The sequence below is a fragment of the Piliocolobus tephrosceles genome, chromosome 21 (genome assembly GCF_002776525.5).
Source record: "Piliocolobus tephrosceles isolate RC106 chromosome 21, ASM277652v3, whole genome shotgun sequence".
Taxonomy (NCBI): Eukaryota; Metazoa; Chordata; class Mammalia; order Primates; family Cercopithecidae; genus Piliocolobus; species Piliocolobus tephrosceles.
Window position 1 is genome coordinate 2,216,465 of NC_045454.1, and position 25,150 is coordinate 2,241,614.

The 25,150-nt window shown below is 44.8% G+C and overlaps 1 protein-coding gene across 1 annotated transcript in view; it reads right to left on the reverse strand.

Annotated features, from left to right (window-relative positions):
- NLRP9 (NLR family pyrin domain containing 9) overlaps positions 1-24,754 on the reverse strand; it is a 33,738-nt gene extending 8,984 nt beyond the window's left edge. The window contains exons 1-4 of the mRNA XM_023184456.3: positions 24,453-24,754; positions 16,127-17,678; positions 13,923-14,084; positions 7,670-7,837 (exon numbers count right to left, since the gene is read on the reverse strand). Of these exons, the coding sequence (XP_023040224.2) occupies positions 7,670-7,837; positions 13,923-14,084; positions 16,127-17,678; positions 24,453-24,732 (2,162 nt within the window). The 5' untranslated portion in view covers positions 24,733-24,754. The remainder of the gene's footprint in view (positions 1-7,669; positions 7,838-13,922; positions 14,085-16,126; positions 17,679-24,452) is intronic.
- Positions 24,755-25,150: the final 396 nt, after the last annotated feature.

The following is a 25,150-nucleotide window of genomic DNA, read 5'->3' on the forward strand; positions in this document are numbered from 1 at the left end:
TTTTTTTTTTTTTTTTTTTTTTTTTTGAGATGGAGTCTCGCTTTGTCGCCCAGGCTGGAGTGCGGTAGGGCGATCTCCGCTCACTGCAAGCTCCGCCTCCCGGGTTCACGCCATTCTCCTGCCTCAGCCTCCCGAGTAGCTGGGACTACAGGCGCCGCCACCTTGCTCGGCTAGTTTTTTGTATTTTTAGTAGAGACAGGGTTTCACCGTGTGAGCCAGGATGGTCTCGATCTCCTGACCTCATGATCTGCCCGCCTCGGCCTCCCAAAGTGCTGGGATTACAGGCTTGAGCCACCGCGCCCGGCCTCATTTGTATTTTTAATAGAGGTGGGGGTTTCGCCTCGAACCCCTGACCTCAAGAGATCTGCCTACCTTGGCCTCCCAAAGTCCTGGGATTACAGGGATGAGCCACCACGCCCGGCCATATTACAAACTTTTAAAAAGTGCAAATGTAAACGACATGACTCCCTCATTAATCCCGTGGTTTGCACTGAAGTTAGGAAAAACGTCTAAGCCTATGCTTCGCACCGCCTGGGGTGATCTGCCCTAAGGGAGACACGTGGAAATGTCTAGGTAGACTACTGGCCGTCACAATGGAGGCCCTCAGGGATGCTGTTGAACATCCTTCAGTGAACAGGACAGACCCTGCAACAAAGGAGTATCCAGAACTCAATAAATCTGACTCTCTGTCAATAGCACTTCCAGAAATAGGAAAAACCAAACTGTTTTTTTCCTACTTTCACACACTCAGTGCAACATGCTTCTGTGACCAGAGGCGAGAAGGCAGCTCGCCCCCCATATTGGGCAGCTCTTCCGCAGCCACTAAATGGGCGTCCTAAAACTTAACCCAAACCTGACACTCCCTTAGAGGGGTTAGACACAGAGCTGATCATCGATTATGCCTGTGTGATGAAGGCTCCATAAAAATCCTAAAAGGATATCATTGAGAGAGCGCCCAGGTTGGCAAACACGTCCACACGCCACACCCCAGCTCCACAGGGACAGATGCTCCTATGCTCGTGTGGGGAAAAGAAAGAGAGAAATCAGATTGTCACTGTGTCTACGTAGAAAAGGAAGACTTAAGCAACTCCATTTTGATCTGTACTAAGAAAAATTGTTCTGTTTTGAGATGCCATGAACCTGTGACTTTAGCCCCAACCCTGTGCTCGCAGCAACATGTGCTGTATTGAGTCAAGGTTTAAGGGATTTAGGGCTGTGCAGGATGTGCCTTGTTAACAGTATGTTTGCAGGCAGTATGCTTGGTAAAAGTCACCGCCCTTCTCCATTCTCAATTAACCAGGGACACAATGCACTCGGAAAGCCACCGGGACCTCTGCCCAAGAAAGCCTGGGTACTGTCCAAGGTTTCCCCGCACGGAGACAGCCTGAGATATGGCCTCGTGGGAAAGGAAAGATCTTACATCCCCCAGCCCGACACCCATAAAGGGTCTGTGCTGACAAGTGACAGAGCAAGGCCTCTTTGAAGGTGAGGTAAGAGGAAGGCTTCCGTCTCCTGCTCGTCCCTGGGAATGGAATGTCTTGGTGTGAAGTCGACCATTCCTTTTATTCTGAGATAGGAGAAAACCGCCCTGTGGCTGGCGGTGAGCTATGCTGGCAGCAATACTGCTGTTACTCTTTGCTACACTGAGATGTTTGGGTAAACAGAAACATAAAGCTAGCCTGCGTGCACATCCGGGCACAGTACCTTTCCTTGAACTTATTCATGACACAGATTCCTCTGTTCACATGTTTCCCTGCGGACCTTCTCCCTACCTGTTGCCCTGCTACTCTCCCCTCGCCGAGATAGAAAAAATAATGATCAATAAATACTGGGGGAACTCAGAGACCAGCGCCAGTGCGGGTCCTCGCACGCACGTTAAGTGCCCGTCCCCTGGGCCCACTGTTCTTTCTCTATACTTTGTCTCTGTGTCTTGTTTCTTTTCTCAGTCTGTCGTCTCCACCTGACGAGAAATAACCACAGGTGTGCAGGGGCAGGCCCCCTTCACACTCGGGACCCTTCCAGATCTCATCCTGTGTCTGTCTCCATCTGGCTGCACATTTGTATCTTTCAGATCATTTATTAAATCGAGAGTCAGATCCCGTACGGTAGGAGCTCAGTCCCATGAGACCTCCCTTGACTTCAGATGCCAGTTGCAGGTACTGGATTGCTCTGCCTGTGTTTGACCAACCGGCTGTACATGGGGGTTCCCATGACCCCTTCCTTGAGTTAAGACTTGCTAAAGTTAGATTTGCTAAAGTTAAACTCTTCCTAGAGTTAGATTTGCTAAAGTGGATCACAGACCTCAGGAAAACAATTACATTTAATAAATGATTGCTTGAGCCCAGGAGGTAGAGGCTACAGTGAGCTGAGATCCCACCTCAGCCTCCCAACTAGCTGGGATGACAGGCGCCCGCCACCACATCCAGCTAATTTTTGTATTTTTAGTAGAGATGGGGTTTCACCATGTTGGCCAGGGTGGTCTCGAACTCCTGAGCTCAAGTGATCTACCCGCCTTGGCCTCCCAGAGCGCTAGAATTACAGGCGTGAGCCACGCCCGGCCCCTGGCCGCCTTCATATCTCTCTTCTCCATCCGACTCAAAGGGGAATGCACCTGCAAGTTTTTATGCATGGATTGTTTGCTCCCCATTGTGATAATTTTTTAAAAAGCTCCTGGGTCTTTTCTTTTTTCTTACTTACTGCATGCCTATATCAGATTATCTTCTGTACCACACAGAAAGCTCCTCATTCTTCAAGCCTCTTGATTGAAAGTATGATGGGGATCTCTCCTCTCAGACCAAGAGGAAATGAGAAGATGGAGCAGAAGCAATATTTAAAGATAGAGATCATGGTAAAGGGTTCTCAGAAGCCTGTGCAAACATTCATCCACAAATGGAGGAAGCTCCGTGAATTTTTAAGCACAATAAACACAAAGAAAGACCAAAACCACGCCCAATGAGGGAAGAAAAAAAAACCCTTAAAATTAGCCAGAGACAAGACACATGGAGCACACTGCCTACAATAGGACGAAATATACTGATGGCTACAATGAGAAAAAGCATGGAAGCCTGAATGGGATGGAATTACATCTTTAACATATAAAAGAACAAAAGAAAGAAAACAGTGAAAACCTACAATTCTCTGATGGATGGGTGAAAAAAATCTACAAAAATAAAATCAAAACAGATATTTTTGGTTTCAAATACACCGTGGTCATCTGGTTTATAACGATAACTACTGCTGTTCACTTGAGAAAAAGTCATCTTCCAACAGCACTCTGTGTTCGTATGTGAAAATTTAAAAAAAAACCCTGACTTTATACTACACAGAAACATTCATTCAAAGTAGATCATAGCCCCAGTTGTGCATGGTAAAATAAGACTTTTAGAGAGAAATGCATTGGAAGTTATTCTTATGACTTTGGGCTTGGAGTGCAGTGACTCAGGTTGGAGTGCAGTGACGTGATGACAGCTCACTGCAGCAACTTTGGACCTTTGGGCTCAAGAGATCCTCCTGCGTCAGCCTGCTGAGTAGCTGGGACTACAGGCATCCACCACCATACCTAGATAATTTTGTTTTGTTTTGTTTTTAGAGACGGGGATCTCACTATATTGTCCAGGCTGGTCTCCAACTCCTGGCCTCAAGCGATCCTCCTGCCTCAGCCTCCCAAAGTGCTGGGATCACAGGCATAAGCCACCAAGCCTGGCAACAATTGCCTAAACAAACACAAAAAGCAGTTGAACATGAAGAGATACATTCAGTTTTCATAAAGAATCTCTCTTAATTCAAAGAGGATATTAAGCATGTGGAAAACCAAACCACATAGAAGATATTTGCAATGCACAGATTTGACCTAGAATTCATTCCACAAGAGAGAAAAAACACCTGTCAATCAATGAGAAAAAGACAACTCAATAAAACAACGGGCTACACCAGCATGTCAGAAATACCACAACAGGAAGCCCAGAAAGTCAAACAGATGAAAAGGCGCTCATATTATTAGTCATTAGACAAATGCAAATTAAACCCACTCAGATATTATGCCCTAAGCAGAATGGATTTGAAAAGATCAACACCCTCAGGTGTTGGTAAGAAAACAGGATAAGTGGAACGCGTTCATTTCATAGGCGTATAATCTGGTGAAGCCTCTGCCTAAAAGATACTGATTAAGTCTAGTTTCACTGGAAGTCTCATAAAAGCATTTTTTTTTTTGGAGACGGAGTCTCGCTCTGTCGCCCAGGCTGGAGTGCAGTGGCCGGATCTCAGCTCATCGCAAGCTCCGCCTCCCGGGTTTATGCCATTCTCCTGCCTCAGCCTCCCGAGTAGCTGGGACTACAGGCGCCTGCCACCTCGCCCGGCTAGTTTTTTGTATTTTTTAGTAGAGACGGGGTTTCACCATGTTGGCCAGGATGGTCTCGATCTCCTGACCTCGTGATCCGCCCATCTCGGCCTCCCAAAGTGCTGGGATTACAGGCTTGAGCCACTGCGCCCGGCCAAAAGCATATTTTTAAAAACAGCTTTGTACATTTCATTAGTAAAATTTCCTAGTTTTAAGAATGCACTATTGTTATGTAAGATGTTACCTTTGGTGGAAGCTGGGGGATGATTGGTACGTGGGACTTCTCTGTACTGTTTTTGTAATTTCCTGGGAGTGTAATAATCTTTCAATAAAAAGTAAACAACAACAATGACAAAGTAAAACGACCGACATGGAGAAACAGGTGTTTGTCATAAGAGTTTCCAGACACACATGAATTAAGGTGTGGTATCCATAAAAATGCTTGTCCAGGGCCACTGCATAGTATTGGATGGTTTTTTCCTAGCACAAGAGCCCCTGGGTTGGATTTAGGCAAATACCCTGGTCTGTTTTAGCCAAGCTGACCCCCTCCCACCACCAGAAGAGAAGCATCACTCTCGTCTCTCCTAGGGCACTTCACAGGCTAGCACTACTGACATTTTGGACTAGATAATCCTTTGTTATTGGGGAGCTGTCCTTAGCGATATGCTTTGGCTCTGTGTCCCCACCCACATCTCATCCTGTAGCTCCCATAATTCCCATGCGTTGTGGGAGGGACCCAGTGGGAGATAATTAAATCATGCGGGTAGGTCTTTCCTAGAATGTTCTCATGACGGTGTGTATGTCTCACAAGATCTGATGGTTTTACAAAGGCGAGCTCTTTTCTCCGCACAAGCTCTTTTCTCTTGTCTGCCGCCATGTGAAATGTGCCTTTTACCTTGCACCACGATTGTGAGGCCTCCCTAGCCACATGGAACAGTAAGTCCAATAAACCTCTTCCTTTTGTAAATTGCCCAGTCTCGGGTATGTCTGTCAGCAGCGTGCAAACACTTGGTCTCTGTCTACCAGATGCCAGCAGCACCCTCCCCACTCAACCGTGACCATTGAAAATGTCTCTAAACACTGACATTCCCTAAGGGACAAAATTCCCCCTACTGAGAACTACTGAGCTGGAGAGAACCTGATTTTGAAGACCTTCCACCACCAATACCACATTGAAGTAAATGAAGAATAGTTAGTTTACCCCAAAAGGTAACATTTGCAGCTACATTATGTCTATCATTATGCTAATCCTCATGTTAATGTATAATAGATAAAACTCTATGCAAATAACATAATTATGAAATGGAGCAAAATACAATGGAATTCTGAAAGTTTTCCCCCGAGAAGAGAAACTTAGAGTAGAAGTTAAAAAAAAAAGGTTGCCGTGATATGGAAACAGCTTGAATGAGGAATGAGATCTACAGCAGTTCTATAAGCTCAAACAACCCTTATTCAGAGAACCTGCCTCTTTCTCCTGATGAGTCTGGATGCATAAAATGACCTGAGTATAGATGAATCTGTCAATCACATTTTTGACGGCTACTGCAAAGAAAAGACAGTGAACTGGGAGAGAGAAGAGCATATTCTCTTGGTGGGTTTAATGGGCTAATTTTATTTTATTTTTTAATTTTATGTATGTATGTATGTATGTATTTATTTAGAGACAGAGTCTCGCTCTGTCGCCCAGGCTGGAGTGCAGTGGCACGATCTCAGCTCACTGCAAGCTCCGCCTCCCAGGTTCACGCCATTCTCCTGCCTCAGTCTCTTGAGTAGCTGGGACTACAGGTGCCTGCTACCATGCCTGGCTAAATTTTTTTTTGTATTTTTAGTAGAGACGGGGTTTCACTGTATTAGCCAGGATGGTCTTGATCTCCTGACCTTGTGATCTGCCCACCTTGGCCTCCCCAAGTGCTGGGATTACAGGCGTGAGCCACCGTGCCTGGCCTGGGCTGATTTTATCGATTGCTGCCTCAATGACTTTCCTTTGTTCTCTTTGGAAAGACAGATTGGCCAGTGATCATTCTAGTATAAAGACACACGCACACGTATGTTTACCGCGGCACTGTTCACAACAGCCAAGTCTTGGAACCAACTCAAATGTCCATCAACGATAGACTGGATAAAGAAAATGTGGCACATATACACCATGGAATACTATGCAGCCATAAAAAAGGATGAGTTCATGTTCTCTGCAGGGACGTGGATGAAACTGGAAACCATCATTCTCAGCAAAGTAACACAAGAAGAGAAAACCAAACACCGCATGTTCTCACTCCTAAGTGGGAGCTGAACAAAGAGATCACATGGACACAGGGCAGGGAACATCACACACCGGGGCCTGTCATGGGGGAGGGTACTGGGGGAGGGATGGCATTAGCAGAAATACCTAATGTAAATGACGAGTTGATGGGTGCAGCACACCAACATGGCACGTGTATACCTATGTAACAAACCTGCACGTTGCGCACATGTACCCTAGAACTTAAGGTATAATACTAATAAAAAAGAAAGATAGATTTGCTCTGCCTAGAAATCACCCAATTAGGACAGGGGCCACCCTGACAATTTTCAAGAGGAAGAAATGACTTTGGGCAAGTCATTTTTCCCCGACTTTAACACTGTCAACTGCCAAATCAGACAATCACACTTGTGATTATTAATGTACTTCAGTTTTAAGTCTCTATAAATATCTTTAGGGGGGAAAAAATGATGTTCTTGTTTTGGCCTGGTTGGTTGAAGGCAGAACCAGGAAGTATCAAGGGAGGTGTCCATGAGATGAGGCTGGGTGCAGTGGCTCGTGTGAAGTACTGTAATTCCAGTACTTTAGGAGGTCAAGCGGGGCAGATCGCTTGAGACCAGGAGTGCAAAATCAGCCTGGGCAATATGGTGAAACCCCATCTCTACAAAAACTCACAAAAATCAGCTAGGTGTGGTGGCATGCACCTGTAACCCTAGCTACTCGGGAGGCTGAGATGGGAGGATCGCTTGAACCCCGGAGGCTGAGGTTGCAATGAGCCAAGATCGCATCATTGCATTCTAGTCTGGGCAACAGAGTGAGACCCTGTCTCCAAAAAAAAAAAAAAAAAAAAAAAAAAAGTAATTAAAGTGAGTACGAGAGATGGGAGATGGGAGGGCGGAAATAAACCTTCTGAGAGGAGGCCTTGCCAGGCAGAATCTACCTTCACCTTACAAGAGAGACTGAAATTCAAAAGATGAAAAACAAGATAGACGAAGACTAAAGCAATGACCTTCCAGGAAGGAGAACAGGAATATTCAAACCGCAAAGCCCACCTTGGAAAGCAACACCACTCGGCATGAACAGCCCGGACTTACATCAGCTCTTCTATCTTGCACATTGGATGTTTCAGCGTCTCACATAGGTGCCTGACGTCAGTATGGGAGAGGCTGGTGCCATACAGGCTCAGAAGTTTCAGGTGAGGGTTGTGAAGAACTGCCTTAAATAATTCTGAATCATGTCCAAAGTTAAGCATAGAAGTAAATCTGCAAAAGATTAAAACAGAAAATAGCGTCACGCAATGAGATCCCAGCACAAAGCCAGACACCTGTTGTACGAATCTTCCTGCCCTGAACGCTGGGCCTCACCACGCCGTTTCTGGAATTCTGGTTACTCCTGGCCATAAATTATTTCTCGATGGGGTCTTCAGACACCAGACAGCACAGAGGCTCAAGCTGCTTAGAACTTTCCCGTTTCTCCCTAGCCCCTCCACTTCTACCTAACAGCAAACATATAAGGAAAATGAGTCCGATGATTCCCATGTTAAACCGAGCCCCATGGGGACGGGAACAAACTACACTTGTACCTCTTTGAATTCTGAGATTAATGCCTCACATAAAATAGACACACACATATCTGAATTAATGCTCCAAGCAAAACTGTGTTACCCAAGGAAAGAACCCATTTCTGTTTTAAAACTAAGATTTTTTTTTTTTTTTTAAATAAAGGAGACGGTGTTATGTAGTGTCAAAAAACTCTGGCTCCAGCGTTACAGGAAACTGGATTTGATGTTTTGCTTTTCTCCTTGTTGCTTTTGCAAGATTGGGCAAATGACCTAATGGCTGTGTGGCCCAGTCTCTTCATGAAATACACAGATATGGTCATGGTGATTAAGAAATTAGCATTTAAGGACAGGCATGGTGACTCACACCTGTAATCCCAACACTTTGGGAGGCCGAGGCAGGTAGGTCATGTGAGGTCAGGAGTTCGAGACCAGCCTGGCCAACTAGGCGAAACCCCGTCCCTACTAAAAATACAAAAAATCTGCTGGGCATGGTGGTGTGTGCCTGTAATCCCAGCCACTCAGGAGGCTGAGGTAGGAAAATCACTTGAACCCAGGAGGCGGAGGTTGCAGTGAGCTGAGATTGCGCCACTGCACTCCAGCCTGGGCAACAAGAGCGAAACTCTGTCACCGAAAAAAAAGAAATTAGCGTTTACTGTAATGCCTGGAACACGGCCAATTCACGTTGGCTTTTATTTTAATATCTACATGTATAAGCCATATATGTGTATTTATAAACCAAATATGTAATTGCAAACCAAATATGTATTTATAAACCAGATATATATATTTACCAGATAAATATGAAACCAGAATATGTACTTATAATCCAGACAAAATTTATGTATAAACCAGAAATATATATGTATTTATGAGCCTGATAAATGTGTATTTACAAACCAGACACACGTAAGAATAAATACATGACACGTAAAACTTGCTCTATATGACTCCTGGTATTAGAACAGATGAGGACACCTTGATTTCTCTCCTAGTCAACTTTAAGAAATGATGGAGAATTTTAAAAGTAAATATTTTACCGTGTTCAAAAACTAGAATGGGAATTTTGAGTGGACCAAAATCAAAAGACAGATAAGGGCAGATCACAGAGGGAAACGGCAGGCTGGGGGAACTGTGGGGACTGTGGGCAGAGTGATCCCCTAAATATACCAGCAACACCCAGGTACCACCTGCCAGAGATAAAGGAAGCCAAGAGCTGGTGACAGGGACGGGAGATGTACAGGGATCTGCGCAGCCAGTGAGCAGAGTCTGGTACAACTGACAGGTGGAAGTGCTGCCACAGGAAAACAGAGAATCCAGGCCAGGCACGGTGGCTCACACCTGTAATCCCAGCACTTTGGGAGGCCGAGATGGGTGGATTGCCTGAGTTCAGGAGTTCAAGACCACCCTGGTCAACATGATGAAACCCCGTCTCTACTAAAACACAAAAAATTAGCCGGGCGCGGTGGTGGGCACCTGTGGTTCCAGCTACTGGGGAGGCTGAGGCAGGAGAATTGCTTGAACCCAGGAGGTGGAGCTTGCAGTGAGCCCAGATCTTGCCACTGCACTCCAGGCTGGGAGACAAAGCAAGACTCTGTCTCAAAAAAAATAAATAAAAATAAAAATAAATAAATAAATAAAAGAAAAAGAAAAACAAGGAAACCCCTTGATATCTGGAGACACCTGTGAGAAAGGCAGGTGGCACAAAAGACGGGAAGATCCGGCCCTCAAGCCACCACATCACATTAATGAAAGCACTGGGATTAGTTAACCAGGCAGCTGTAGTGAACGTCAACCATCGGCCAGCAGCAAACAATCCAGTCAACAGACAATATGGTGGGAAAACAGTCACAAAGATGAACCTGTAATCAGGAATCATCACCATTTCAGGATAATCAACCTCAAGGAAAAGGGGGAACCTAAAATAGAAGAGTTGATTATGATACCATTTGTTGACTCTTTGTCTTGTCAACTTTTTCCTTTTTCTGCACATAAATGATAAAAAAAAAAAATACAATTGCTGAGACGAATAAAGAATCAGAAGTCTGGGTTCATTCCTTCAACTTCAACTCCAGTGCCTCCCTAAGGTTAGGGATTAAGGAACGCTGGAGATATGTGTGCTTGGAACATACTGATCCGTCTGTGATTAGTCTGCCCTACGTAACCCAAGGAATCAATCTACTTCTCTCAGCCTCTACTGACGCCACTCTGCTTCCAGAAACTATTATCACTTTTTCTCAAGTATAACTTTTCCCTTAACTATAAGGGAAAAAAAAGTTGATAAAGCAAATAGAACAGGATCTGAACTAACCTTTCCATGTGAGTGATGAAATTGGATGATACCTCCAACGTTCCCTAAACCCTACCTTGGGGAGGCATTAAAATCGGTGTTGAAGGAACGAGCCCTGGCTTCTGATTCTTTATTCGTCTCAGCAACTGCATTTATTATTTCATGTACAGAACCAAAAAGAAGGAAGAACATTTTTCAATTTCTTTTTTTTTTTGAGACGGAGTCTGGCTCTGTCGCCCAGGCTGGAGTGAGTGGCGCGATCTCAGCTCACTGCAAGCTCCGCCTTCCGGGTTCCCGCCATTCTCCTGCCTCAGCCTCCCGAATAGCTGGGACTACAGGCGCCCGCCACGGCGCCCGGCTAGTTTTTTGTATTTTTTTAGTAGAAACGGGGTTTCACCGTGTTAGCCAGGATGGTCTCGATCTCCTGACCTTGTGATCCGCCGGCCTCGGCCTCCCAAAGTGCTGGGATTACAGGCGTGAGCCACCGCGCCCGGCCCATTTTTCAATTTCAAGACATGTGGCTAGATACTTCAGAAGAGAAATGACCAAACTGTCTCTATCATTCCTGGACAACTTAAAATGAATCTAATGATATTTACTAGACACTGAACTAAAGAACTTTGTGTAAAATATCAATGAATTGGGAGGCTGAGGCGGGTGGACCACATGAGGTCAGGAGTTCAAGACCAGCCTGGCCAACATGGTGAAACCCCATCTCTACTAAAAATACAAAATTAGCCAGGTGTGATGGTGGGCACCTGTAATCCCAGCTACTTGGAAGGCTGAGGCAGGAGAATTGCTTGAACCTGGGAGGCGGAGGTTGCAGTGAGTTGAGACTGCACCGTTGAGACTGCACCATTGGACTCCAGCCTGGGTGACAGAGTAAGACTGTCACAAAAAATTTTTTAATTAAAAAAATATATTTTTAAAATAAGAGATCAGTGATTTATTCTCACTGTCATTAAGACTGTGAAGAAGCACTGATATCCTCATTTTGTAACCTAAGACTCCTAGGAAGGACATGTACATCTTAATTCACGCCTTCACCCAGGTTTATCCGGATTACTGTTCTTCTGCTTCACATTGCCATTGATCTCATCTAAACATCAATGACTTCTTGTGCTTTAAGACTGAATTTATATAATAAAAATCAACGACAAATGTCTTAATTGCAAGACCACTAACCACCTCTTCCTTGCTACTATTCCTCACATCACACTGAAATTCAGATACTGCTCATGCCTTATAATCAAGCCAGTCCCTACTTTAACATATTTTCCAGAAAAAAAAAGTTCAGTGAGGTCCACTTCTTACTATCTATGTGGGATCTTTAGAAATTCTTTTATGAGTCAGTTCCTTCACTATTTTCAGCACGTATTCATTCAATGGATGTTTAGTGAGCCCGTACAAAGCTTTGTATTTTTCTAGATGCTGAGGACGTGAGGGTAAAGGTATCCCCATCCATCACGGAGGTTTAGTCAACAGAGAAACACCGCACTCCCTAAGATCACTCCTGGCTTTGGTGACCTGCTAGGAGATCTCGTACGACTTGCAATACAGTCATACAATGGCTACGATTTATTTCAGCAAAAGGATACAAAGGAGAAACCACCAAGGGGAAAAGGAACATAGGAAAAATCCAGAGAAAACGAGACACAAGCTTGCAAGAGTCCTCTCCCCGTGGGATCACCGGGACACAATAAATTCCTCCAGCAACAAAATGTGAGAACACATGTGAAGCGTCATCTACCAGGGAAGCTCGTGAAGGACTGAATGTCTGTGGTTTTTACTGGAGCTTGTCATATAGGCACCCTCTGCCTAGCATGAGCCAAAATTCAAAAGTCACTGAAGGAAACCAGACATTCGGTATAAACCACAGTGTTGGTACAGTTCAGGAACAGTGAACCATTCATATCAGTTAGGTTGATGGAAACTCTCCCAAAGTCCAATTTCCAGACATCAGCCAGGCCGGGTGTGGTGGCTCACGCCTGTAATCCCAGCACTTTGGGAAGCTGAGGTGGGCGGACCACGAGGTCAGGAGTTCGAGACCAGCTTGGCCAACATGGTTAAACTCCATCTCTACTAATACAAAAATTAGTCGGATGTGGTGGTGCACGCCTATAATCCCAGTTGCTCGGGAGGCTGAGGCAGGAGAATCGCTTGAACCTGAGAGGCAGAGGTTGTGGTGAGCTGAGATCACACCACTGCACTCCAGCCTGGGCAACAAGAGCGAAACGCCATCTCAGAACAACAACAACAACAACAACACAACACAACAAAACAAAAAACCAAACAAACAAGACGTCAGCCGAGGACCGACCTAGCAAACAGACCTTTCTAGAGACAGCAGTCTAAAGACTGTTATGTTAACTTTTTTCTGCACAAATATGTGGGCTAATAATTCAATGCACTAACTCTTACCAAAAAGACATATAAGGTGCTTTGGGAGCATAGACAGTCTTCCGTGATGACATGACCTTTCAAGCTTAAGAAAGACTTAAATTTAACCTGGAAGCAATGTTTACTTATGGGGGTAAAGAGAACAGCATGGCCCAGGCAAATCAAGATAAGTAAAATATCAGGGAACAACTCTCTTTCTATCCTCTCATATATTATTTGTATAAAAGTAACAACAAAAACTTTATTAGGATTAAAAGAAACCGAAGAAAATATTGCACATCAGCACTCTGTTTTATAAATGCTACCTATTATGCTTATCTTTATTATTTTTCTTTCTTTTTTTTACAAATTTAAGGCTATTTTTCTGTCTGTCCTCAGCACCCTTCCTTTCTCACGTGAGAAACATCTATTCTTCATCCATCCACAACCAAGCAAAGGTCACCCCTAAGCAGGACTGCTCACTCTCAGGCCCTCCAACTAGATTTCATTTTACATGTCACTACATTTTTTTTTTTTTTAAATACTTTAAGTTCTAGGGTACATGTGCACAACGTGAAGGTTTGTTATATATGTGTACATGTGCCATGTTGGTGTGCTGCACCCATTAACTCGCCATTTACATTAGGTATATCTCCTAATGCTATCCCTCCCCCTTCTCCCCACCCCACGACAGGCCCCGGTGTGTGATGTTCCCCAACCTGTGTGCAAATGTTCTCATTGTTCAATTCCCACCTCTGAGTGAGAACATGCAGTGTTTGGTTTTCTGTCCTTGCAATAATTTGCTCAGAATGATGGCTTCCAGCTTCATCCATGTCCCTACAAAGGACATGAACTCATCCTTTTTTATGACTGCATAGTATTCCATGGTGTATATGTGCCACATTTTCTTAATCCAGTCTATCATTGATGGACATTTGGGTTGGTTCTAAGTCTTTGCTATTGTGAATAGTGCCGCAGTAAACATATGTGTGCATGTTACTGCATTTAACACACTGGATTGTGGCTCTGCATTTATGCACTGTTCTTCTTCCAAAAAGGCCACAGGAGAGAGAAGGAAACTCTGCCGTTTGCTTAAAGGACAGGTTAACATCAAACTTACATGAGTTTTTGGAGTTTACAAACAGGCTGAGTCAGCGCTTTGCAGAGAATCGCCAGGGAGGCGTCGTCGAGGCTGCTGTTTTCCATGTCTAATATCTGGAAGTTCTTGTTGGTGATGAACACTGAGCAAAGCTCCCGCCAGTAGACGAGCTTCTCATTGTAACTATGAGAGAACCAAGATCGTGATTCTCCAGTGACTAAACTCAATTCAAGACATTCTCAAAACAGGACAAACACCATTTCCAAAGCCCCTCAAAGCTGACAGACACCCAGGCCTGAACAGGGAGAAGGTCAGCCAGGTAAACTGAGCCAACATGACATAATAGTTAGAAAGTAGGCCCTGGCCAGGCAGAGTGGCTCAAGCCTGTAATCCCAGCACTTTGGGAGGTCAAAGCAAGAGAATCGCTTGAGCTTAGGAGTTTGAGAATGGCCTGGGCAACATAGCAAGACTCCTTCTCTATTAAAAATTTTAAAAATTAGCCAGGTGTGGTGGCATACACCTGTAGTCCCAGCTATTTGGGGGCTGAGGTGGGAGGATCACTTGAACCCAGGAGTACAAGACTAAAGTGAGCTATGATCATGCCACTGCACTAAGCTAGGGAAACAGAGCAAGACCCTGTCTCGAAAAAAAAAAAAAAAAAAGACAGTGAGCACTATTTACAATAGCAAAGACATGGAATCAACCTAAATGCCCATCAATGATAGACTGGATAAAGAAAATGTGGTACATATACACCATGGAATACTACGCAGTCATGAAAAGGAACAAATTCATGTCTTCTGCAAGGACATGGATGGAGCTGGAGGCCATTATCCTTAGCAAACGACTGCAGGGACAGAAAACCAAATACCGCATGTTCTCACTTATAAGTAGGAGCTAAATGATGAGAACACAAGGACACAGGGACGGGAACAACACACACGGGGGCCTGTTGGAATGTGGGGCTTGGGAGGAGGGACAGCATCAGGAAGAATAGCTAGGAGATGTAGGCCTTAACACCCGGGTGATGGGATGATCTGCGCAGCAAATCACCATGACGTATGTTCACCTATGTCACAAACCTGCACATCCAGCACATATATCCCCTGAACTTAAAAGTTGGAAATAAAAAAAAAAGAAAGTGGATCCTGAGATAAGAGTAATTGATTGGAATGAAACTCTGGTGTAAACATTTAGTAACTATGTGACCCTGGCCAAGCTATTCAACCTTGTTCTGTTTCCATTTCCTCTTCTTTTAGATGAGAATACTTGATTGTTCTATGAACAAGGGTTATTTGGTGACCCCTCAGTGAACAGGGAACTGTATCCAAAAACGTTATCACGAATAGCAGCATGTGTCTGAGAGCTAACGTATGAGCTGGTAACGTGAACCCGACTGAAGAATACAAGGCAAAATCAGCAGAGGGAAAAGGCGTATGGAAAAAATGCAGAGCAAACGAGGCAGGAACTTCCAGGAGTGCCCTCCCAGTGGGGTCACCAGGGGATACTGCACAAGCTATGAAGGGAGGGGGAAGAAGCACAGTCTGAAAACAATAAAAATGGTGGAAAAAAAAGAAAAGAAAAGGAAAGAAAGAGAAAAAGAAAGAGAAAGAATAAGGAAGGGAGGGAGGGAGGAAGCAAGCAAGGCCAGGTGTGGTGGCTCATGCTTGTAATCCTAGCACTTTGGGAGGCTGAGATGGGTGGATCACCTGAGTTCAGTAGTTCAGGAGTTCAAGACCAGCCTGGCTAACATGGTGAAACCCTGTCTCTACCAAAAATACAAAAATTAGCCAGGCGTGGTGGCGGGCACCCATAATCCCAGCTACTTGGGAAGCTGAGGCAGGAGAGTTGCTTGAACCCAGGAGGCGGAGGTTGCAGTGAGCCGAGATCGCACCCCTGCACTCTAGCCTCGGTGACAGAGCAAGACTCCATCTCAAAAAAAAAAGAAAAGAAGAAAAAACTCCTGCTAGCCTCTTAACCTCACATGGGTCCTATGAAGTTGATAAAACTTTTATTCCTCTTTATGCAAATGGAAAAAGTTCAAGAAGTTGCAGCTCACGATCCCACAGCTGACAAATGGTAGCGCCAAGGCTCGAAAGGAAGCCTTTCTGACTCCAACCTCCATGCTCTTAAGCACAGCAGCATAAGGCCCATGAAACACCCACAGGCCACTAGAGCAAACTCCAAGCGTAGTGCGTGGGGCAGGGGATTAATAGACCACTCACCCTGACGCGCATCCTGAGTCATCTGGAAAGATATTCTCCATACACATGCGAAGTGTCGTTAAACGTCGACAATGCTTCAGGCAGAATGAAGCTATTGCCAAATGTTGTATGTTACCAATATAAATGAAAACTTCTTCAAAGAAATTCATCACTTGTGTTACAAATTCTTTTTCCTGAGTTTCAAATAAACTAACGAATAATTCCTGGAAACCTATGGCTTCCCTATCAGCTTCACATTGACTTAAACTTTTAAGGCATTGGGTTATTTCCTGCTGTAGGTCTTTCGACAGTGGAAAACCAAAGGATGTCTCCAGCATGCTGACAATTTCTTCTGCTGAAATTCCGAACGTGAATATCCCCACCTGGGTCAAGTGGGTTTGAGGCTGAGTCATACTTGCTTTGACAAGCTGAGTTATGCTTCCAATGGCCGGGTTAGGATCGTCTTTGGGTCGTTTGAGCAAATAAAACATAGCGGCACAAAACTCTTGGATACACAGATGGACGAAGGTAAAACAGTCCCCTCTCCTTTGGAGAAGACTCATACCCACCCACATCAAGCCCTCAGTCTCCGATAACCCATTCCTCCGGAGATCCTCATGGCAAAACACAAACTTGTATGTCCATGCTCCCTCTGCAGCCAAAGCACACAGGTTTTTTAGTCGGGCTCTGTTCACCTTAGGCAGAAAACTCTGACTTCCTGCTTTGAATACATTTGTTAAGAAGGATGCATACAAAGAGGTGGTGTTTTGGGAGTTTATTTCAAGGTCTTCTCCCCTCTCTAGCCTCTGTTTCACACAGGTACAGACCAACCAGCATATAAAGGGATTATGGCACAAGATAAATAGCGCTCCACTATCTCTCACAAAATTGAAGACTTTCAAGGCTTTGTTCTTCTCACCAAAGTAGTAGGAGAAATATGACTTCTTTTCAGATTCAGTGAATCCTGAGAGCTTTATGAGTTTTGGATGCTGCAACGTAAAATAGTGTTTTTGCATAGCCAGTTTTCCTAATGCAATAAGCAGCGAGGATTCTGGAAGCATCTTTTTTTGCAACAAACTGCTCAGGAGAATTGGCGTTGGCTGCCGCCGCCTCCAATCATCACTGAAGTCAGCCTTAAATTCCAAGTTAAACTTCAGTTGCTCAAAGCCATCCAGGATGAACAGAATTCTCTCTGGCTGGGAAAAAATGTCTTCGATCGTCTCTGAAGACTCAGGCCAGTCCCTAGAGAGGAGCTCCAGTAAGCTGGTCTCTGTGATACCGTTCATTTCATAGACATTGAGGAAAAACACAAATGTGAACCTATCCTTCCATAAGTTTCCCTCTGCCCAGTCCAACATCACTTTTCTTAGAAGGGTTGTTTTTCCAATTCCATCGGAACCTTCCAGGACCACAGTGTGCAGTCTGGCCGCAGCAGTATATGCGCCATTCAATTCTTTGTACTCATTTTTCATGGTTTCTTTGTAGAAATGCTCAGGGACTTGAAGACAGGTTTCCTTCTCCCATATGTGTTGAAATTTTTCCTTCATATGCTTTCTATATGGGTTTAGCTTATCTGTGAGAACAGGATGTAAGATAGTTAAAAACGCACTCATTCTTTTATACTCCTCAGAACTGTAAACCAAAAATAAAATTCTAATACTCGCCAGCCATCTGAAGCCAGGGTGCTTTTAAAATTTAACCTGAGAGACTGGTTCACGCCATGATGGGAAGTGGGGTCAGACACACTTCATTATACCTCTCCATTAACACAAACACAGGCTTTCAGTCTGATAAGAAACATTTTACAACCTATTCTCTCTGAAGCTTCCTCTGCAAGTAAGGACGTGGATCTCCATAATCCTTTATCTTAATCCAGACATTTCCTTTTCTTTGATCCCAGGTCTTTAGATAAACTCAACCAGTTGTCAACCAGAGAATCTTTTCTTTTTATTTTTTGAGACGGAATCTTGCTCTGTCGCCCAGGCTGGAGCGCAGTGGTGTGATCTCAGCTCACTGCAAGCTCTGCCTCCGGCCGTCAACCAAAGAATTTTTAAACCCATCTAGAACCTGGAAGCGTCCCCCTCACCCTGCTTCCGGCTTCCAGTTGTCCCACCTTTCTGAACCAAACCAATGTATTTCTTATTGAAGTCTCACGTCTCCCTAAAATGTATAAAACCAGGGCTGGGCGCAGTGGCTCATGCCTGTAATCCCAGCACTTTGGAAGGCCGAGCCAGATGGATCACCTGAGGTCAGGAGTTCAAGAACAGCCTGGCCAACATGGTGAAACCCCGTCTCTACTAAAAATACAAAAGTTAGCCGGGCGTGGTGATGGGCGCCTGTAATCCCAGCTACCCGGGAGGCTGAGGCACAAGCATCACTTGAACCCGGGAGGCGGAGGTTGCAGTGAGCAGAGATCGTGCCATTGCACTCCAGCCTGGGTGACAGAGCGAGGCTTTGTCTCAAAAAACAACAAAAAAAAAATGTATAAAACCAAGCTGCACCCCAACTACCTTGGGTACATGTTCTCAGGACCTCCTGAGGGCTGTGTCACAGGCCATGGTCACTCATATTTGGCTCAGAATAAATCTTTTAAAATATATTACAGAATTTGACTCTTCGTTGGCAGAATGATGCCTAAAGATTCACTTGGAACACACATAGACTGACGTACATATCGAGATAACCAGGCTGGCTAACTTAGTTTTGTTAGGATCATAATCTGTCTGAAATCATGTTCATGGAAACACATGACCAAATTGGAAACCTAGACAGAGTGATGGCCACCGTGAGGTGTGAACGCTGGAGAATTATATTCCAAGCTGGAAGAGGGGGTGGCATCTCCCCAGTAGAGGATCCAAAAGCACCACCATTTGCTGAAGCTCTACCGGGAGTCAGGGCTGAGGCTATGACTACCGATCCCACACATTTCATCTCAACCACTCATTCAAATTCATCCTCTTTCTGCTTTCCAAAACGGTTTGAGTGTATGTGTCTGGACTAATTTAGACTGATGAATAGATAGCAGAGGTCAGGTGCACGTCCCATGTCTGCTGGACTGAAAGCCATTAAGTCTAGGTTATTTCTCTTGCCCCACGCTGGCTGTACTCAATTTCGGAAATCCACCCCTGAACCATCAATTTCTTTGTTTTTTCTTTCGAGACGGGATCTCACTCTGTTGCCCAGGCTGGAGTGCAGTGGCGCAATGTCAGCTCACTGCAACCTCCCCCTCCCAGGCTCAAGTGATCCTCCTGCCTCAGCCTCCCAAGTAGCTGGAACTATAGGCATGTGCCACCACACTTGGCTAATTTTTGTTTTTTGGTGTAGGGTTTTGTTTTTTTTTCTTTTTGTAGACATGGAATTTCACTGTGTTGTCCAGGCTGGTTTCGACCTCCTGGGCTCAAGCGATCCACCCACTTTGGCCTCCCAAAGTGCTGGAATTACAGGCGTGAGACACCATGCCCCACCAGAACCATCATTCTTTCAACCTGTCTTTACAGCTTTTACCTGCCTTTCTGTCACTTCATTTTGGTCAACAGTTACAGTAACTGAGATTTGAGCGTTTCCGTTCAAGGACCCAGTGTTACTCCAACTATTAGAAACAAAATCCTACGCCACCTTCTATTCTCAGCCAGCTTTGCCTTCTCTATACAGCAGGACAGACACGAAGAGCTTACTCCTTTCACCCTTCAGTGGCAGCTCATGTATGCTCCTAAAATGACAATGGCTTCGGTGTCTTTTGATGGCAGTCTCTGTTAATCCTGATGATTAAGAACCAGGATTGCCTCTGGTATTTGCAGTGAGAGCTGTTAGCAAGCCAACATTTAGAAACGTAAGAATTTTGGCCGGGTGTGGTGGCTCACACCTGTAATCCCAGCACTTTGGGAGGCTGAGGTAGATGGATCACTTGAGGCCAGGAGCTCAAGACCAGGCTGGCCCACATGGTGAAACCCTGTCTCTACTAAAAATAAAAAAATTAGGCTGGGTGTGGTGGTACGTGCCTCTGGTGCCACCTACTCAGGAAGATGAGGCACAAGAATTGCTTGAACCTTGGAGGTGGAGATTGCAATAAGCCAGCATTACACCACTGCACTCAAGCCTGGGCGAAAGCCTGAGACTTTGTCTCAAAAAAAATTTTACTGTATCAATTGTCACTAAAATTGGTCTTGTCTATATAATCTTCCCTAATTTCTGCATTCTCTTTAATTAAACTGATGATAGCAGGTCACCTATCAGCAAAGTACATATATATATATGTAAATATACAAATTATATATATGTAAATATACAAATTATATATATATATATATTTTTTTTTTGAAGATGAACTCTCGCTCTTGTCCCCCAGGCTGGAGTGCGATGGCGCCATCTCAGCTCACTGCAACCTCTGCCTCCTGGGTTCACGCGATTCTCCTGCCTCAGCCTCCCGAGTAGCTGGGATTACAGGCGCATGCCACCACGTCCAGCTAATTCTTGTATTTTTAGTAGAGATGGGGTTTCACCACGTAGGCCAGGCTGGTCTCGAACTCCTGACCTCAGGTGATCTGCCCGCCTCAGCCTCCCAAAGTGCTGTGATTACAGGCGTGAGCCACCACGCCCAGACACAAAATGCATATTTTATGCAAAGTTTATCTGATGAATGATGAGAAATGGGGAAGGGAGAAGAATTAAAATCCTGTTTATAATCTGAGTTTTCAAATTTCAGAAAAATTTTGAGTCTGGGGAAGGGACTGAAAGGAAGTAGACTGCAAAGGGGCCCTATGGTCACTCACAAAGGCAAGGACGGTTCCACCGATGGTCTTTGTTCTCCTTGCACACCAACTGTGGACACCACAGGAGGGAACAGCATCCACTTTATCCTCCACTATATCCCTTTAACATCACCGCACAGGAGTTATTTAAGTCTCTGAGCAGTGACTGTCTTCGTACAAAGTTAATATTGTAAAACTGTCTCCAATTTAAAACATACATGCTAGGCACGGTGGCTCACGCCTGTAATCCCAGCGTTTTGGGAGTGCTGAGGCAGGAGGAGCACTTGAGGCCAGGAGTCCGAGACCAGCTTGGCCAACGTAGTGAGACTCCATCTCTATTAAAAAATTAAATTAAAAAAAAAAACCATGCAGATAAACAGAAAGGAAATAAAGTCATTCCAAAAATTTCATCGATGTATGTAGTCATGGCTCATAGCGTAATCTGTGTCTGTATTACTCTGTATTTTTCTTCTGCCCGATTTTTCTCTCTACAGTAGAATTATACTGCATATACTATTTTCAAACATGGTTTTTGACTGAATAATATATTATGGACATCTTTCTAAATTCATGCACATTTTTCATCATAAAACCCTATGCTATTTATTTAAAAAAATATATATTTTTTTGAGGCAGAGTCTCACTGTGTGGCCTAGGCTAGAGTGCAGTGGTGTGATCTTGGCTCACAGCAACTTCTGCCTCCCAGGTTCTAGTGATTCTCATGCCTCAGCTTCCCGAGCAGCTGGGATTACAGGCGTGTGCCGCTACACGTGGGTAATTTCTGTATTTTTAGTAGAGACAGGGTCTCACCATGTTGGCCAGGCTGGTCTCAAACTCCTGACCTCAGATGATCAGCCCACCTCGGCCTCCCAAAGTGCTGGGATTACAGGCGTGAGCCACCGCGCCTGGCAAAACCCTATGCTATTTAATTGAATGTATTTATCATTGTATTATTCACTTTCTATATTTGCCCATAATAAACATTTGCTGACATCCAAGGTTTTTTGAGACAAAATTCATAAGCAAGGTTATTTAAAACTGATGATTCACACCTGTAACCCCAGCACTTTGGGAGGCCGAGGTGGGCGGATCGCGAGGTCAAGAGATCGAAACCATCCTGGCCAAAGTGGTGAAACTCTGTCTCCACTAGAAATAGAAAAATTAGCCGGGTGTGGTGGTAAGTGCCTGTAGTCTCAGTCACTCAGGAGACTGAGGCAGGAGAATTGCTTGAACCCAGGAGGTGGAGGTTGCAGTGAGCCAAGATCGCGCCACTGCACTCCAGCCTTGGTGACAGAGTGAGACTCCGTCTCAAAAAAAATAGAAAAACAAAAAACAAAAAACAAAACCCAATGATTTATCATTATTTGTGGTATATCTATGATGTACCAAAAATATAGGCATCAAAGATATAATTAATAAAAGATAAAATCTGTATGTTAAAGTTTTTTTTTTATTAAAGGCAAGAAAAATGAAGCCTTTGACCCCTATTTCCAGCAACTCAGGTGACAGCACTCAGTGGCTTGCTCTCATTCTGTTACAATGAAAAGGTCACCTTAAAAATATTCATGTCGGCCAGGCGTGGTGGCTCAAGCCCGTAATCCCAGCACTTCGGGAGGCCGAGGAGGGCGGATCACGAGGTCAGGAGATCGAGACCATCCTGGCTAACACGGTGAAACCCCGTCTCTACTAAAAACACAAAAAATTACCGGGCGTGGCGGCGGGCGCCTGTAGTCCCAGCTACTTGGGAGGCTGAGGCAGGAGAATGGTGTGAACCTGGGAGGCGGAGCTTGCAGTGAGCTGAGACCAGCCACTGCACTCCAGCCTGGGCGACTGGGTGAGACTCCGTCTCAAAAAAAAAAAAAAAAGAATTGTCGTATCTTAGAGATGAAATATAACATTTAGGACCTTAGCGTCTCAAGTGAGAAACCCTCAGTTCAGACATTGACTCGGTCATTTTTTTCATCCGCCAACATAGAACATGAATCAGCAGAAAAGTCAAAGACACGAACCACACAGATAAAGAAAACTGCCAGGCGCAGTGGCTCACACCTGTAATCCCAGCACTTTGGGAGGCCGAGGCAGGTGGATCACCTGAAGTCAAGAGTTCGAGACCAACCTGACCAACATGGTGACATCCCGTCTCTACTAAAAATACAAAACTTAGCTGGGTGTGGTGGCGGGCACCTGTAATCCCAACTGCTCGGGAGGCTGAGGCAGGAGAATCGTTTGAACCCGGGAGGCGGAGGTTGCTGTGAACCAAGATCACGCCACTGCCCTCCAACCTGGGCAACAGAGTAAGACACCATCTCAAAAACAAAAAACAAAAAACAAGAAACAAAAAACAAACAAAAAACACACAAAAAAACAAAAAACACAGCAAGCAATTCCAAACCAAATAAAATACCCTCAAGCATGCGGGGATATGAAATAAGGTCTCAAATTAGAATTACCAACACAAAGAACAAACGTGAACAAAACAGAAATCAATGTAACAGAAGTTGATTGAACTCAAAAGTAAAGGGAGAAGATAACAATCATCAGAAACAAACGCTAATTACTAGATACCTAATAGGGAATATATTTAGCTTTTCCTAAGCATCCCCCGCAGAGGAGGGTGGAGACCCCATCAATGAGTCCAGTAGAGCTGGTTTGGAGTCAGATCTGTCGCTTTTGGAAAAGTCACGTAACACATGGGAACATTGTTTTGTCCAGTTTTCTCACTTGTAAACCTTTCCTGGGTTGTGATGAGAATGAAAAGACATTATGCAGAAAGAGTGCTTCCAGGACGGGAGGGCAAGCTGGCTGTGATGTCTGTCACCCCACTGATCGCCAGGGCTATTGGCTGATCTGGTCGGCTGGGCGGGTGTCTGCTTCCTCCCTCACTGCTCCATGTGCGTCCATTCTGAAGCTCTGCCCTGGGTCAAAGGCGATGACAACCTTCCCCCATAGAAGACGACTGTTCTTCGGGCACGGGCAGAAGAGAAGCTGTGCACCCCTACCAGAACCTCCAAACAAGCTTGCAAGAGGGCTTCCTGTAGTACCGGGACATACGCTGCCTGTGACTGTCTAAATATTAAGATTCTACCTACTCCTTGGTACATGTCTGGTCAACAAAGACAGGCAATTAGGCATGGTGGCTCACTCCTGTAATCCCAGCAGTTTGGGAGCTCTAGGCTGGCGGATTGCTTGAGCATGGGAGTTCAAGACCAGCCTGAGCAACATGGCAAGACCCTGTCTCAAAAAAAAAAAAAAAAAAAAAAAAGAAGGCAACTAGAATTCCATCTCAGTAGACCTGGCAATGCAGACACTCGCTGGCCACTTGTCTCCTGTAACAACGACTCCACTTGGGGTGGGAAAATGGAGAGACACTCCTTAGGTGAACGATTTGTATCAGGAAGTCATCCGTCCCCAGTTCATCACTGGCCCACGTACCAACGGCCCTGGCCTGTAACTCTTTTCCTGCCTTCAACTTTCACCTTGGCCCACACACATTCTCACCTGATGGAGGGGACAGCCACTCATTCAACAACGATACCGCCTTGTTCCCAGTACGCCAGCCTTCCCCCACCCGGGTCCTCACCCCTTCATCCAGCACTTACTTCTCATCTCTTCCCGGGCCTTCGTCCAGAGATCTTTCCTACTGATCTGTAGAAACAGGTTCAGGGTCACCTCCCATGCCTGCTTTCCTGGGTAATGTTTGTCCAGCAGCTTTGCTACGTCTTCTTTGGAAGCCTTCTTCAGCTCAGCCCAGGGGATTGGCTTGAGTTCAAATTTCTCCAAAGGTTGTTTGAGGAGCTCCTTAAATTTCCAAAACTCTTCCTTTCTGAGCTCCTTCAGGTACCACAACAAGCCGAAATCCGAAAAAAAAGATTCTGCCATATCACCCCAGGACTGTGAGCTCACGTGTCTCCAGAGGGAAAAGAAAGATCCTCAAAAATAAAGAATAAATGAAACCTGGAGAAGAATGATATGATTACAGAGTTAAGTTTCAGCAGCCGAAAGCAGCTCAAAATTATTGATAGCATCATACACATCTTGCATCAAACATCATCTAGGGAAGAAGCTTCATCTTTTTCCAAACAAATTCATGTGAATGGCAGAGTTGGCTGCCATTTAAGTGTCTTGTTTTTGTCTGACATAAATGATGCTCTCATGAACAAGCGTTTCTGTGTAGCTTGGTGCATATAAGCACACATTTCTCTAGATTTATAAACTATAGGTCAAACAGCACACACGGGTCACCATGTTTGCTACATAATGCTCCATGATTTTCCCTTCTGGATATAATAACTGACAT